This window comes from Dipodomys spectabilis, unplaced genomic scaffold, assembly GCF_019054845.1.
Source record: "Dipodomys spectabilis isolate Male_0828 unplaced genomic scaffold, ASM1905484v1 ptg000002l, whole genome shotgun sequence".
Lineage (NCBI taxonomy): Eukaryota > Metazoa > Chordata > Mammalia > Rodentia > Heteromyidae > Dipodomys > Dipodomys spectabilis.
This window is the reverse complement of record NW_024870679.1, coordinates 53,040,877-53,057,918: the sequence shown is the minus strand read 5'-3', so window position 1 is coordinate 53,057,918 and position 17,042 is coordinate 53,040,877. Positions and strand designations below refer to the sequence as shown.

The 17,042-nt window shown below is 42.3% G+C and overlaps 1 protein-coding gene across 1 annotated transcript in view; it reads right to left on the bottom strand.

Moving 5' to 3' along the window:
• The window catches only part of Cmpk1 (cytidine/uridine monophosphate kinase 1), a 31,056-nt gene extending 17,408 nt beyond the window's left edge, over positions 1–13,648 (bottom strand). Inside the window, exon 1 of the mRNA XM_042676374.1 lies at positions 13,424–13,648. Within this exon, the coding sequence (XP_042532308.1) occupies positions 13,424–13,594 (171 nt within the window). The 5' untranslated portion in view covers positions 13,595–13,648. The remainder of the gene's footprint in view (positions 1–13,423) is intronic.
• Between the last annotated feature and the right edge of the window lie 3,394 nt (positions 13,649–17,042).

Genomic DNA, 17,042 nt, shown 5'->3' with positions numbered 1-17,042 from the left:
CTAATTTTTTAAATTAGAATATTCACACTTTGATTTTATTCTGTAGTTGGGCAATTCCAGTATTTCTTTCAGTTTATCTCCATCATTCTGATTAAATCTATATTAGAGGAGGATGAAAAATAGTCAAAATGAAAACCAGGCTCAAAAACCTCCATGGGCTCAGAAACTGAGAGGCAATAACTTGAAGACTTCCAGCACTGATGGATAGAACCTGTTAACATTTAGTAAATACTCATCCAGTCTTGTTGGTTAAGCAATCAATGTTTATTGTCAATGCAAAGTCTGTAAACTACATACTCATTCTATGTCTGGGCAGAAAAAGTATCTTAAGGAATCTCTCATGTAGCACTCACTACAAGACAAATATTGTCCCAAGTGGTCTAAATAGTTAGCTCAGTCCCTGTAAGAATGTTTGGAGAACATTTGCAGACAGCAATGGAAGCCTAGGTATTTTTTTTTTAAGACTAAGTCTTTATATACATCAAACCATTCAAATAAAATAATAATAAAACAAGAGGTTCTTAACCAGTAAGCAGATCAAACTGACTTTTTTTTTTAAGGCTATTAAAATGAGAATAAAAGACAGGTGCACTGGCACACACCTGTAATCCCTTTTTGGGATTAGATTAGGCAGGAGACCTTGAGTTTGAGGAACAAGTGCCCAGTGGCTCTCACCTGTAATCCTAGCTACTCGGAAGACTAAGACCTAGAGGATCATGATTCAAAGCTAGCCACTGCAAAAAAAAAAAAAAAAAAAAAAATCCTGTGAAACTCTATCTCCAATCAACCAGCAAAATACCGGACTGAAGGCATGACTCAAGTGGTAGAACAACAACACTAAGCAACAAAACCAAGCAAGAGCTGGACATCCTTAGTTCAAGTTCTGATACCAAAACAAAATCTAAATTAGTTTAAATAAACCATTGTAGGGGAAAAAAAATCAGCTTTAGAGATATGTATCATTGAACTTCTTAAAATCAAAAACAATTTCAAACTTTAAATGAAATTTTCTTTGGAAAGTGACCCATTCCTTAAACAATGGAAAAACAAAAGTATAATATAGCAACACAGAAACATAATCTGGGCATAAAGTCAAGAATTATAGGAGAGACAGAAAACAGTCCAATTTCATAGCCTAGAAACAAACGTAAACTCAGATACATACGCAACTGAGATTATTCAAAGATTTAAAAAGAAACATATTCAATGAAGACCTACTCCAGAAACTAGAATTCAAAATTACAAAAATGTTCTAGAAATGACACATCCATAGCATATACTCCTAATCTCTATCTGTTGGAACATTTTTAGAGCTATATTGAGCTAAGCAACCTCTCTTAATTAGCTTTAGAAAAACATTAATCGCTGTTTAGACAACAACAACAAAACCACCTTCATTTTTTAGTCTAACAACTTGTATTAACAGAAGTGAGAAAAATCATTCTTGGCTTTGAAAAATAGTACTTAAAAGGTTTTTTTGGTATAAAATCTTTGTGATTGTCCAAAACTGAATGTACTCATTACCTGACTTCTGTAACTGTAACCCCTGTGTATATCACCTTTTTAATAATAATAATAAAATTTAAATGGTCTTTGTGAATATATGTAATTCAAAAATTAGAGTCAGTCTAGTACTTTTGAAGACAGGGCAATCAAAACCTAGCCCAGCCAGGATTTCATGGATTTTGTTTTCATAGATACTTTTTGTTGTTGTTGTTTGTTTTTTTGGTAGAGCAGCACTAGGGGCTTAGTTCTTAATTAAAAGAAGTGTCTTGTTGGGTGCCGGTGGCTCACGCCTTAATCCAGCTACTCAGAAGGCTGAGATCTGAGGTTCGTTCATGGTTTGAAGCCAGCCCCATCAGGAAAGTCCGTGAAACTTTTTTTTTTTTTGGTCGGTTGTGAGGCTTGAACTCTGGGTCTGGGTGTTGTCCCTCAGCTCTTCAGCTCAAGGTAAGCACTCCACCACTTATCTCCACTTCCAATTTTCTGAGTGGTTTATTGGAGATAAGAGTCTCACAGACTTTCCTACCCAGGCTGAATTTGAACTGAGATCCTCAGATCTCAGCCTTCTGAGTAGCTAGGATTACAGGCATAAGCCACCAGTGCCTGGCTTCCCAAAACTCTCATCTCGAATAAACCACTAGGAAACCAGAAGTGGCACTGAGACTCAAGAGGTAAAGGCTCGCCTTGAGCTGAAGAGCTGAGGGACAGTGCCAAGGCCCAGAGTTCAAGCCCCACAACCAACCAAAAGAACAAACAAACAAAAAATGTCCCTCAGAAAACATACTTAAGTTAATGTGTTTACCACTGAAAACTGCAGATGGAGGTACACGGAAAAGGCAACACTGGCTATTTTTCCTTCCTTTTTAATTAAATTTAGGACAAATGAACCAGGCCCTCAGATGCCTGCACACTCCTGCACACTGCCTCCTTACAGAGGGAACAAAGCACACAGCAGGCTCTGATTTCCCCCATGGAGACACAAGACCAAACACAAGACACTCAAGACCAAGACATAGATAGAAAAAAGCTCGCTGAAGTGGGGGCTCTCTTACCATGAGTGGGACCACACAACACAACTGTATACAGAATTTTCTACTGAAAGTAGAAAGTAGGTGGGCTTTAATCCATACATCTTCCCACCAGAGGCTGCAGAACTCTCCACAGTACAAGAGTCTGAGTGAGCCACTACCCATTCAGCCACCAGAACCTCTCTACCTCATCAGTGTGAGAGGAAGAAGGGCGAGTTGTCAAGCATGTCTGTTCCCCATTCCTTTTCAATTTCCATATGGAGCAGTCCCCAGGTTTCAGAAAAATATATAAACATAAAACAGGACAGAGAAACAGAGACTTACTTCCAGCAGATTTCTAAGTGACTCCAAAAAGATGTTTGGATGGCATGTCCAGTATCAATGAGCTGGCTGTCAGGATGGCAGAAAGACCACAGGCCCTGGAACTTCTCAGGGGGCACACCTCCCCTGTAGGGGTTTCTGTACTTTGGCAGCTGGGCCGTGGAGGCCATCTGCCAATGGCTTCAAGGAACCCAGATGCCCTCCTTGACACTGGGATCCCAGACGAGCCCCCATCTGTTGTAAGGTAAATTTTGGAAGATAGATTCTTGGAGTCTTTATTTCACAGCGGGCTGCAGACAGCCAGTTGTAACAAAAGCCTGCATGCAGCCTACAAACACACTTAATACAGCTAGGAAACAGGCCAGGGAGGAAAGAAAGAACAAAAACAATACCAACAAACCAATTCAGCTCTGATGGAGGGCTGAATTGGGACACCATTATTACTGGAGACAAGCGAGGAGACAGGACACAGAACACAATCATAGAAACACATGGCATGGCATCAAATGAATAAGATTTTAAGTTTTTAATGTGCATTGACAATGAATAAATCAATATGAACAAAAAATAAAAGAAATGCCTGAAAAGTGGTAATAAGCTCAGAGTAAAACTTTCCATAAAAAATTCTTTCCTATAATGAGTATACAACCATAACATCCAAAATGGGCATCTTCTCCCATCCAACTACTATGTCCTGGAATAAGTATAAGAAGTAAGGAGAATCTGTCACCTACCTTCTTATCCTTTCTTCTTAGCACTATCCCTGCTCTTCTCTACTCCCAACTCATAGTCCCAAGTATGAGGCAAGAAAAAGAATATTGTCTTTTAAATTTGAAAGCTCTAAGACCTCATAAAAGTTAAAGATTTCTTTCTTATGGGACACTTATCAACAAAATAAAGACAACCCACAGAATGAGAGAAAACATCTGCACACATATACCTAGTGACTGAGTCATTTGCCTTTTGAGTATGGTCAGATTGGATAACATGCTACCTAATGAAGTCTTATGATACAGATCTCTTTTCTGACTGGCAAGACCATCAAACTCGACAACCTTCATAACTTACTAGGAGAATCTGAGATGTGCTAACTTGGCTAGTGAAAACTGGCACTTGAACCCAGGCCTCCTGACTCTCAGTTTCAATCATTCCTTAGTAGACTACCGAGATAATTCCTCAGGTGACCAGTTTACAGATACAGAGCCTGCCAGCTTTTGCAGTCTTTGAAAAGAAGCTTCCGACAGACATTACAGAGAAACTCTGGGGCTGGGAATGTGGCTCAGTTGTACAGTGCTTGCCTAGCATGCATGAAGCATGTTAGGTTTCATTCCTCAGTACCACAAGCAGAAAAAGCTAGAAATGGCACTGTGGCACAAGTGGTAGAGTGCTAGCTTTGAAAAAAAGAAGCTCAGGGATAGTGCCCAGGCCCAGAGTTCAAGACCCAGGACCAGCAAAAAATAAAAAGAGTACCTAGCTCTATGTGTGGGGATAATGGTTCTGATGTCATCTTCATGCTAGCATACAACAAAGCCATTAACTTTGAGTTTCTTTCTCCTCTCTTTTTTTTTCCAGTCCTGAGCCTCTTTGTGCTCGAGGCTAGTGCTCTACCACTTGAGCTACAGTGCCAGCTTTTTTCTGAGTAGTTTATTGGAGATAGAAGTCTCAGACTTTCCTGATCTGCCTGGCTTTGAATTGCAATCCTCAATCTCAGCCTCCTGAGTAGCTAGGATTACAGGTGTGAGCCACACATGCAGGGCAAGCTAGGTACTCTAGGCCCACCTTAATCAGACTCTGATCATCATTGTTTCATTGGCATCACTCTTACTATTTCCACTTTTGAAACCCTACCATTTCTACTTGCCTTGTACAATAATCACTAAATAAATAACTACCAAAGAAACAGTGCTACTATTTGAGTATCTAAATTAGCCATTTAGTAAGTGACAAATTACACAAGGAAAACATCTTCTAGAATGGATTTTCATGTTATCTATCTAAACCATATATAATTTTAAAGGTAAGGCCTGTGGGTTACATACATAGCATTTTCCAATAGTAAACTCCAATGAATAATATATCTTAAAGACTCAAGCAGAAAGAAGGCAGGAAAGTAGTGGACCCCAAGCTACGCATATTTAATTGCTTACTGATGTGGGATATGTCCTAATGGTGATTGGAAGCAACTTACAAGTCTTGTGGAAAGACTGACAGAAACCAGGAATGGAACATGTCTCATGAGACACAGTCTCTTCAAGTGACAGTTTCTGAGAGTATGAAATAACTGATGCTTTTTCCTACAAGTGATGTGTTGTTAACTTTACTCAACAGACAGTGTAAAATTGTTAGCAAACATCTGTCAGTCAGCCACACCTGTTCTCTATTAAGTCCTAAATGCTCTTATCACATGTTTAGTCTATAAAAGTAGTCTTGATGTGTAAGGTAAAAGCAACTAAAATGTTAGAACAAATAAACGTTCATATAGTGATAGGCTGGAAGTATTAACTTTGAGGTAGTAGGAATCAGTGTGAAGCCAGGCATCCGTGGCTCATGCCTATAATCCTAGCTACTCAGGAGGCTGAGATATGAAGATAGCAGTTCAAAGCCAGCCATGACGGGAGAGTCCATGACTCTTATTTCCATTTAACTACCAAAAAATGGGAAGTGGAGCTGTGGCTCAAGTGGTAAAACACTCACCTTGTGCTGAAGAGTTAAAGAGCAGAGCCCAGCAGAGTTCAAGCCCCACAACCAACCAAAAAAAAAAAAAAAAAAAAGGGCCGGGAAGGTGGCTCAGTGGTAGAGTGCTTGCCTTGCATGCATGAGGCCCTGGGTTCGATTTCTCAGCACCACATAAGCAGAAAAAAAAAGCCGGAAGTGGTGCTGTGGCTCAAGTGGTAGAGTGCTAGCCTTGAGCTGAAGAGCTGAGGGACAGCGTCCAGGCCCAGAGTTCAGGCCCCATGACCAGAAAAAAAAAAAGAATCAGTGTGAACAGGCCAACAAGACATAAAGAATATAACCATTAACCTTGTCCCTGCCCTCTTAGCCAAAAAAAAAAATCTCATCACTAAGTCAGGTGCCAGTGGCTCACACCTGTAATCCTAGCTACTCAGGAGGCTGAGATCTAAGGATTGAGGTTTGAAGCATCTAAGAATTGAGGCTTGAAGCCAACTAGGATAGAAAAGTCCATGAGACTCTTATCTCCAAAAAACTACTCAGTAAAAGCCAGAAATGGTACTGTGGCTAAGTGGCAGAGTGCTAGCCTTGCGCACAAAGAGGCTCAAGGACAGCACCCCAGGTCCTGAGTTCAGGCTCCATAGGGGGCGGGATAGGGGTGGCGGGGGGCGGGGGGACAGGGAGAGACAAGGGAGAGAATATTGAAGATGGATTGTGAGGTAAGGCGGCTATACATAGAAACATATCTGATTGGGATTTTTAAAAAGTTGTATTTTTCACCCTAGAGAAAATACACACACACACACACACACACACACACACACACAGCTCAACACACCAATATCATTGGAAGGTTTTAATTTTTTGTTTTAACTTGGTGTTGAGAATCTAACCTAGGGCATTCCACACGCCAGGCGAGTGCTCTACCATTGAGTCACATACTCAAACCATATATATATTTAATTTCATGATTGAATGAGTTGTGGCTGCCCTGGGGACTCCCCATCATTAACCCTAGTGACTAAAGCCTGGGTCTTTTAGGGAATTGGAAGGGCCAAGAACACACTGCAGAGACACCAAAGACCTGTCCTTTTGGGGCCTCAAAGATTGCCTGAAAAAGTCAGGATCCCAGAACGATGATATACCCTCAGTGGTTTAACTAGGGGGAAAAAACTACCCAGAGAAAACAGAAAAATTCCTAATCACAAGTTATACTGATTAAAGAAAACTCTAAAGCCTATACTTCAGGAAGAAAAGTGATCTCAGAGGGGAGACCTGAAATACAAAAATAAATGTTGACTAAAGAAAATGGTATGTAGACATGGAAGTTATTCCAAACATTACATCTTTGTTATAAAACATTATACATGTCATTTATGGGAATAAAAAAAGTCAATATAGCATTAAAATCTCAGAAAACAGCCAAGGATAGAAAAATAGAGCTAAAGCTAGGTACCACTGGCTCATGCCTATAATTGTAGCTACTCCGGTGGCTGAGATCTGAGGATCAAAGTTGAAAGCCAGCTCAGGCAGCAAAGTCCATGAGACGCTTATCTCCACTAACCCATCAAAAAAGCGAGAGGTAAACTGTAGTTCAAGTGGTAGAGAATGCTAGTCTTGAGCAAAAAAAAGCTCAGGGATAGCACCCAGGATCTGGGTTTAAGGCTCAGGAGCAGCACACACACACACAAAAAAAAGTTTTACTGAAAAAATGACTAATACACAGAGAAAGCAAGAACAAGAGAGCTAATTATGCCATTTTACCTTAATGGATTTAATAAACATCTTAGAAAAAAATGAGGAATTTACTCATAAATTTTAGAAAGAAGACAACAAATATGCAAAAAGTAAGGTAATTATCTATATTTAGTGTTGGTAAAGAATTAATGTCCTGGGAATGTGGACAGAAGGGAACCTTACTGCATTGTTGGTGGGAGTGTAAACTTGTTCAACCAAGTTGGAAAGTAGTATGGAGGTTCCTCAAAAGACTCCACATAGTGCTCCCCTATGATCCAGCAATCCCACTTTTGGGCATTTACCCAAATGTTCACAAACAAGACCACACTAAAGCTACCAGCACAACTATGTTTATTCAGCCTTATTTACCATAGCTAAGATATGGAACCAACCCAGATGCCCCTCAGTAGATGAATGGATCAAGAAAATGTGGTATATATACACAATGGAATTCTATGCCTCCATCAGAAAGAATGACATTGCCCCATTTATTAGGAAATAGAAAGACTTGGAAAAAATATATTAAGCGAAGTAAGCCAGGCCCAAAGAAACATAGGTCCTATGGTTTCCCTTATTTGCAATAACCAGTGTATGTCTGAGTCAAGCAGAAAAGGTCAGATAAGTTGATGTTAGGGAAATGAAACCTACGATATGTATTCAAACGTTTTTTTTTTCTTTCATGCGATTGTTTTTAACACATTTATAAGATTATTTCTTTGTTGCTTTGTATGTCCCTCCCCTAGGGTATAACCCCTGCTTTCACTGTATTTGATGTTGGTATAATTTGTGGAGGGGAAGGGAAAAACCAAATCGTTTAACTAGGGATACAGGTGGACCCACTGCAACAATGAGACGTACAAGTCGATATGTCAAAAAACAAACTTTACAACTTTGGTGGGGGGGGAAGGATGGGATGGGAAGGGGAAACAAAGGAGGAGGCTACAATGCTTGATAAGAACTGTACTCATGGGCTGGGAAGGTGGCTCAGCGGTAAAATGCTTGCCTCACATTCACGAGGCCCTGGGTTCGATTCCTCAGCACCACATAAGCAGAAAAAGTCGGAAGTGGCACGGTGGCTCAAGTGGTCGAGTGCTAGCCTTGAGCTGAAGAGCTAAAGGACAGTGCCCAGGCCCAGAGTTCAAGCCCCACAACTGGCAAAAAAAAAAAAGAAAAAGAAATGTACTCATTATCTTGCCCATGTAATTGTAACACCTCTGTACAGTATTTTCACAATAAAAAAAAAAAAGAATTAATGTCCTTCTGACAGAAATTTGTAAGCATTGGGCTTGTGATGCTTAATTAATTCTAAGTGTCAATATGATATGTCAAGGGATAACCCACATAGCTGGTCAAATATTTTTTTTTCAGAAGCCTGTGAGAATGTTTCCTAAAGACTAGCATTTATAACAGTGGCTCTAGTAAAGTTAACTGCATCATCCAATCCATTGAGCACTATTAGACCAAAGGAGGAAGAAGAGTAAATTTGTTCTCTAAGAACTGGAACAACTATCTTCTGCCCTCAGATATCAAAACTTAGACTCTCAGGCCTTCAGACAGTGAATTACACCAGTAGGTTTCTTGGTTCTTCAGCCTGCACATAGCAAAGCATGTGACTTCTTGGTTTTTCTAAGTGTGTTGGCCAGTTCTACAAATAAACTCCCTCTGAATCTATCTCCTAAGAGTTGTTGTGTTTTCCCAAGTCACTGACTCTGACCCAGCAATCCACTTTTAGGAATTTTGTTTATGAAATAAAAACATTTATATTCAAAGTTACATTTACAACAAGGTTTACCGAAGCATTGTTGCAATAGCAAAATAACCCCCAGAAATCGTCCTGAATATCACTCCAAAGGGTATGATAGTACAACCAAGCTAAGATAACACTCAGAATATTGTGCAGTTACAAATAAATAGCCAGGCACCAGTGGCTCACACCTGTTATCCTAGCTACCCAGGAGGCTGAGATCTGAAGATTTCGGCTCAAAGCCAGCCCAGGGAAGAAAGTCTGTGAGACTCTTATCTCCAATAAACCACTCAAAAAACCAGAAGTGGTGCCATGGCTCAAGTGGTAGAGCACTAGCCTTGAGCTGAAGAATGCAGGGACAATGCCCAGGCTCAGAGTTCAAGCCTCATGACCGACAAAAAACAAAAACAAAAAAAACTAATTCTGTACATAAAAGCCCAAAGGATAATGACACATTTTCATGAAAAAAATTCTATTTGGAAGTAAAAAAATACATATAAATATTTGCATGTTTGTAAGAGTATTAATAAAGCAATGGAGAAGCAGTTAATACTGGTAATTTCAGGTTCAGGAGAGATTTAACTTTTCTCAATAGGCATGTCCTACTTTTGTAACCTAAAATGGAAAGACCAAAACTTTAAAGTTGTTTAAAAAAAAAAAAGCACTGGAAATAATAAGACAATCTTCCTTCTCAAGTTCTCAAAATAAAAAAATTCAACAAGCATGCCTGTTGAAACATTGGTGTTTCAGAAATCAGGATTCTGTGGTCCTTTTATGGATTAAATTTTCTTTAGAAAATTATTTGGGTACTGCTGGTGTGGCTCAAGTGGTAAAGGTCCAGTTGTGAATGAAAAAGCTGTGTGAAATCATGAGGCCTTGAGTTCAAGCCCCAGTATACACTCCCCCGCAAAAAAAGTACCCCACTCCAAGAAGAGCCTTATTTTACTATTCTTTTTTTTTTTTTTTTTGGTCCAGTTGTGGGGCCTGAACTCTGGGCCTGGGCGCTGTCCCTCAGCTCTTCAGCTCAATGCTAGTGCTCTACCACTTGAGCCACAGCACCACTTCTGGCTTTTTTGTTTTTGCTTATGTGGTGCTGAGGAATCGAACCCAGGGCCTCATGCATGCAAGGCAAGTGCTCTACCACTGAGCCACCTCCCCAGCTTATTTTTCTATTCTTAAACACCAGATCTAATGTTAGGCAGATTTTTCCTATTTAGCTTCTCAAGAGAAGCTAGATCTATTCTGGGAATTTACAATTATGAATTTTTGAAAATCTTTTTGGCTTATTAATTCAATGAGAGTAAACAGAGTATTGCACAAGAAATCTGAAGGAGAGAGGAAGGTCTCATTCATATTTTTAGTACAGAAAGTTGGGAGAACAGCTACTTGGGCGCCCCCTTGGGACTGAATCTTGTAAATGTATCATCTTTGGGATAAATTAATGTCTTCAGTCATCATATCAATATTCAACCAATACTCATTAAGAGTATCATTATCAAATACAACATTCAACAATGGAGTCACAAAGATAAATACAGTCAAGTTACTTAAAGTCAATACCTAAGTCCAGTGAGTAGGCTATCCATGAAAAGCAAGGTTCATCTACACAATCCCTGAGGAAGTCATGACATAGATGACAAATAGGCTTTCTGAAAACACAGAAAGCAATTAATTTAGTATGGATACACGTTATTTATTATTTATGTAAGCTAAATGTTAACAATCTGAAAGTTTAAATACTGAAGAGGTTTAAATACTCTTTCCAACCAATACATGCAAATTGTGGTTATTTTCAAAGATAAGTGTTTTTTTGTTTTGTTTTGTTACAGTGCCATTTCTTTTGGGCCAAAATAAATATAAATAAAGCTTAATTTAAAAAAATGTTAAAATGACAGTACTGGATTGAAAAAGTCCAGTACAAATAAGCAGGAAAAGTCACTCCCTAAACCTCCACTAAATCTTTTCTTCTAACAGCAATACTTACAGAAGGTACTATATCAGATTTGCCTTTTCCTTCTCAGAGAGCAAGCAATTCGTGGAGCAAAACTACTTCAAGAGATTAAGTATCAGCTTCCTTCCAACTAAGCCCCGTCCCCCACAAGATATCCATCCTCAAGTTCTACAGCCAAAACTCAAGAGATGGACTTCTGGCTGTGGTACACATCTGTAATCCCAGCACTCAGGAGGCTGAGGCAGGAGGATGCAAGTTGCAGGTTAGCCTGGGTTACAAGATAGACCCTGTCTCAAAAAACAAAACAAAAATAAACTTGCTGCCAGCCTGAGATGAAAATCAGTGCTATTTCCCCAAAGAAATAATGCTACTTCAGCCATTTCAGGTACATTGAGATAAATTAGCCTTGGCATGATAGATAATAGTTCAACAACAACAACAACACACACATTTATGAGAGAAAAAAATGCAGTTTCAAAAATTACAGTCTCTTGGCAATTGACTTACGATCACATGTATAATATTGAGTCAAAATACGAGAGGGAGACAGATGTGACATGTAATTGCTGAAATTTTACATAACTCATTATAGACATATCTCATGGTAGAATCTTTATTTTAACAGAGTAAAGTATATATTTATGAGACATAGATTATTTTTAGTACAGTGGAATAATGAGTATTATTAGGTTGAGTGTGTATATTTAAAGACACGATTCAGAAACAAAATATTTAAGTGCATTTAAATATAAAAGTCATAAATTAAACTTTAAATCCACTTCAAAATAAAAATAACTAATACAATAAATCAATAAGTTTGAAGTGGAGAAAAAATTATTTGCATGTGCCTCTGTGTGCCAGATATTTTACCTCATTTACCATTTACACGTGCCATTACAAAGCTACCCTTGTAATCCTCGTTACTCAGGAATTGAGACCTAGAGGACTGAGGTTTGAAACAGACTGGACAAAAAAGTTGTGAGATTCCATCTCCAAAAAAATTAGCCAAATGCCAGACCACTGGTGTGACCCCAGTGGTTGAGCACCAGATGAGCAATAAGTTTGAGGTCGAGTTCAAGCCCCAGTACCAGCACCAGAAAAAAAAAAAGGTACTATATAACTTAGGTTCTTCTATTTTCTCCCATTTTACAAAGGAAATGAAGCTATAAATAGAAACTTTTCTGAGACTAGAGAAACAGTAATGACAGAATAGGGATTTAAACCCACATCTATTTGAGTCTAAATTATTTAGTCTCCTGCTTCAACCTCCCAGGTGCCAGGACTACAGGTGTGCACAATATCAGCAGTCTTTTAAAAACTGAAAAGTCAAAAAAAATAATAGCATGTATTTCTTGTTTGGTTGAACTAGGTCCTAAAATGATCAGTAACTATAAATACAGTTATAGAACACATCCCACTTTTCCTGGATACTCCAGAGATAATACAATATAGGACAGGAGCTGATTGTAGGAAGGTAGGAGAGAAGTAAAAGCCCAGTGAATATAGGACATGTCAAACTGTTTTAGAATGTTCCTGGGTCAAAAACGTCTGCTGACCACTGAATTTTCAGTAACTGGGGGGTATTTTGCCCCCCCACTGGCTCTAGGTGTCTTGTTTTCCCATCCATACTACCCACTCAACCTTACTCAAAGTATCCCTGCATCTAGTAGTGAATCTACCACTCCACACAGAAAACTGTTGACAGAATTAAGTGGCAAACCTACCACGCCTTAAAGCAAAGCAAAACAAAGCAAAAACTGGTAACACCACCGTGGTTAACATTTGGGACATTCTCAATCTAGGTGCAGAGCCCCGTATCTTATTACTGGGAACCAGTGAGGCTCGGTGAGAGGAAGTGACTCTCCAAGGACAAAGCGTGAGGTGGCAACAGGGCCAAGGGTTGAAGCCTGAGTTGGGTAACTGCTAGGCGGTATGAGCTCCAGGGCTGTCCCGACCCAGAAGCCTGGGGTGGGCGGGGCCTGGCGAGCCCGCAGGACGTGCGGAGCAGGACCTTTCCCGAAAGGACTCCCTTCTGGGGGTACAGGCCGGTTAAACGCCGACTGGGAGGTACCGGGCCTGCGGGAGAGGACGCGGGGTCCCTTGCTAGTCAAACCCGCGCTCGGTCCCACCCTGCCCTCCGTGAGCCGGGTCCCCGAGGCTGACCCCACCAGAACCTTCTTCCGGCATCCCCCTGAGACTCATCGAGCCTCCAAAATGTCAGGAAGGAGCCGCGCGGGAACAAAGCGTCCGGGAGCAGTCCCTCCCCGCCGCACAGAGGACTGAGCGACCCCCCCGAAAAGAGCCGCGCGCGGGCGCCCCGGTGCCGGGACCACGCGGACGGCGCGGAGGCCGCCGGGACCCGGAGTCGGCGGCCGGGAGGTAGAGGAGGACGCGGACCGCCAGCGCGGCGGCCCGGGCCCGCCCGGTCCCGTCAAGCCTCGGGAGGAGCCCGCCGCCGCCCGGCCTCACCTCGACGATGCGGGCGCACTGCGTCCCCTTGCCGGCGCCGGGACCGCCGAGGACGAACACGACCACCGGCTTCATGAGGCGGCGAGGGGAGAGGAGAAGCGACGGGAGGATCGGCGGCAGCGGTCGGGCGTTAATGGTGCGCAGCAAGCGGCAGCGACAGCGGCTCAGCATACACCTCGTCTCTGACAGCAGCCAGCGCGGACGGACGGACAGGCGGGCGAGGCGGGGAGGGGCGGGAAAAAGGGGCGGGCCGAGAGGCGCCGGGCTCCGCCGCCCTGCGGCCCGGGCGTCAGCCGGCGGCGGAAGGGGCGGGGCCTCCGCGGTGTCAGGAGGCCCGAGTCCGGCTCCACATCCGGGTGCGACTCTTTCCCCGCCCTGCCACTAGCTGAGTCGCCGAGGCGGGAAGCGCGCGCGTGCCAATCTGTGGTCTGTTCCCCTGGACTTCGAGTTCCGATGGGGAGGCAGCTTAGCCCGAATTACCAAATGCACGAATCCATTTCTAGGAAACAAAACGCAGGACCCACCGAGGACACCACTTGGTTAAGGTACTCAGGACCTCAAAAGGGGTGACATTAAACACAGAAAAGGAGGACAAAGGGTGGACAGATGCAGCAGTGGTACTCTGTTGACACGGTGTGGAAAATGAACTTTTACGACTTGCGGATGGAGGTGGGCGGGAAAAACTCGGAGACCGCGGGAGAAGGGGTGAGTGACATTGTCCAAAAAGTACTCTCGGGGGGCGGCGGTGGCTCACGCCTGTAATCCTAGCTACTGAGGAGGCTGAGATCTGAGGCTCACGGTTCGAAGCCAGCCCCGGCAGGAAAGTCCGTGAGACTCTTATCTCCAATAAAACCACCAGAAAGCCGGAAGTGGCGCTGCAGTTCAAGTGGTAGAGAGCTAGCCTTGAGCTGAAGAGCTGAGGGACAGCACCCAGGCCCAGAGTTCAAGCCCCACGACCGACAAAAAAAAACTGAAACCCCTCTGTTCACCACCTTTATAATAACAAAATAAATAAAAGGAGGGGACATCAAGCAAGACACAAAGGTAGGAAAGAGCAACGCTAGGGAAAGACTAGGACAGTGTCCCACACTGGGAGGCAAAAACAGACCAGAGTGAGGCAAGTGGCAGATCATTAAGAACTTTGGGCTATGGAAAGGAATTTGGATGATATTCTAATCGCAATGGGAAGCCCTTAACTAGAACTCCATTTCCCAGTTTGTTTTTTTTTTTGTTTTGTTTTTTAGGGAAAATCTTAAAGGAGAACAAAAGGAGTCTAAATATTGAGACTGGGTGAACTCAAACCTTTAAAAGTTAGATTGAGGGGCTGGGAAGGTGGCTCAGTGGTAGAGCGCTTGCCTTGCATGCCTGAGACCCTGGGTTCGATTCCTCAACACCACATAAGCAAAAAGAAAAAAGCCAGAATTGGTGCTGTGGCTCAAGTGTAGAGCGCTAGCCTTGAGCTGAAGAGCTGAGGGACAGCGCCCAGGCCCAGAGTTCAGGCTCCACGACAGGACCCAAAAAAATAAAAAATAAATAAATAAATAAAAGTTAGATTGAACCTAAGAAGTAAGAGCTGGAAATGATGGAGAAAAACTTAAGAGTATTGAGAATATTATTAAAGGCAGAGGGGTACAACAGTTAAGTTGGTTTTGGCATAACAAAGAAACTAATGATCTTGCCCAATGCAGGATCTTACCACACACATGTTGAAGCAAACTTGAAAGAGGAATGTGGACAGATGAGGAATGCAAACAATGGGAATAAAGATGGATTATTTAGGGTAGGGAACAGGAAATGTGCCGTCCAATATGGTAGCCACTAGCTACATGTGATTAATTGTGTGCCTAATAAATGCTAAGAAATGATACTGATTAAAAAAATAAAATTACATTTAATGTCATTAAAATTTAGTTCTTCAAGCACAGTGGCCACTTTTCAAAGGCCCAACAGTCACTTGTGTCCGCACATTACACATTACACTTGGTGTAATGCACAAACACAACTTGTCCATCATCACAAGAAGTTCTGTTGGGGAGTACTATATTAGTGCTCCTATTTGAGCTGCTATGAATGCTTTGACAGAAAAAAGAAAACATGTCTTTCAAAAAACTTGGGGGGGGGAGTGGCTGGGAAGGTAGCTCAGTGGTAGAGTGCTTGTCTTGTAAGCATGAGGCCCTGGGTTTGATTCCTCAGCACCACATATACAAAAAGCTGGAAGTAGCATTGTGGCTCAAGTGGTAGAGCACTAGCCTTGAACTGAAGACCTGAGAGACAGTGTCCAGGCCCAGAGTATAAGCCCCATGACCGACCAAAAAAAAAAAGAACTTGTGGGTGGCAATGGGTGATGTAAAAGGTCTTAAGGAAAAAGTTAATTTGTTTGATTTGTAATAGGGTACTGTTAGTATGTCCTCTTCCATTTGGGGCTTGACAGGCCCCAGCAGGTATCTCTAGCCCCCAGATGCATCAGCAGAATGCCCTCCACCCAGACCTGGACTCCAGTCTGCCCTTCACAACAAAAAAAAAAACACTCTCCCCTGGCTCCTGCTGGTTTTCTCTAGGATCAGGATCAGTCCGCATTCCCACTCTCTGCCCAGACCTAAACTCTGCCTTGCTTCTAGGCTGTTTTTGGTGTCCAGCTGCCCACTCAGAGTACCTCCTGCCTCTAGCCCCACGTAAGGATGCCCGTGGGAAACAGACAAGTGCCATTTCTCCCCACCTCTTGGGGAAGGTGGCCTTGTTAGCCTTGGCTGGCAATAAAATCCACTGGCTCCTTGGTGGATTTGCTCTTCCCTTTGGAGAATCTGAGCTGCTCCAGGGACCTAGCCCCAGCCCACCCAGAACACTGCCAAATTGACCTCCTTCTGACTGAATCCCTTCTCCCCATCCAATTCACACTTCTTCCCGGGTGAGTGACCACTTACAGTAAGCTGGGGACTCAGAGTCCATTTTCTGTAAGGCCATCATGCTATAACAGGGAGGAAAATCTTGGTGCCACGTTCCCAGCCCTACTCCAGGGCCTAGGCCACCAGTCCAGAATAAGCCAAGGAATTCAGTAATTGCAGGTGACTATCCCTTCTTGCTGCCTGTTCCCTCCACATTAGCTGACTAGAGTACTTCTGAGGACCCCAATGGGAGCTCTAGAGTCAGCACTCTGTCATTCACCATGGGTGGGACACAGTCTAAAATTCTTCAGGACACAACCTAAAACTGCTTAAGTTTGAGCCTGATCTTAAGCCTCATAAACAATATACACTTATACAATCAAATTTGGCCCCAATATTTACTGGACAATAACTCCACAAGGCCACTTCATGGGGCATTGGACTGCCAATTACATAATTTCTATGAGCATTTGGGCATATGGGAAATGTTGTCTTTAGTCATTTTTTATGCTTTTTTTTTATCATTTAACAAAGCAGTTTAGAAATACAATATCTTGATCAATGTCACCCCTTTTCAATAGTCTTACTCATCTCTCTCCTACCCACTTTTTCCCTCATTCTTCTTAATTTTATAGGATATATATTGGATTCTTGTCTGCATTTTCCTCCCCTTCTCCTCTTCATTTATCTACCCTTTTCCTCTTGACCCTTCTCCACCCCTTTTGAGTACCCACTTC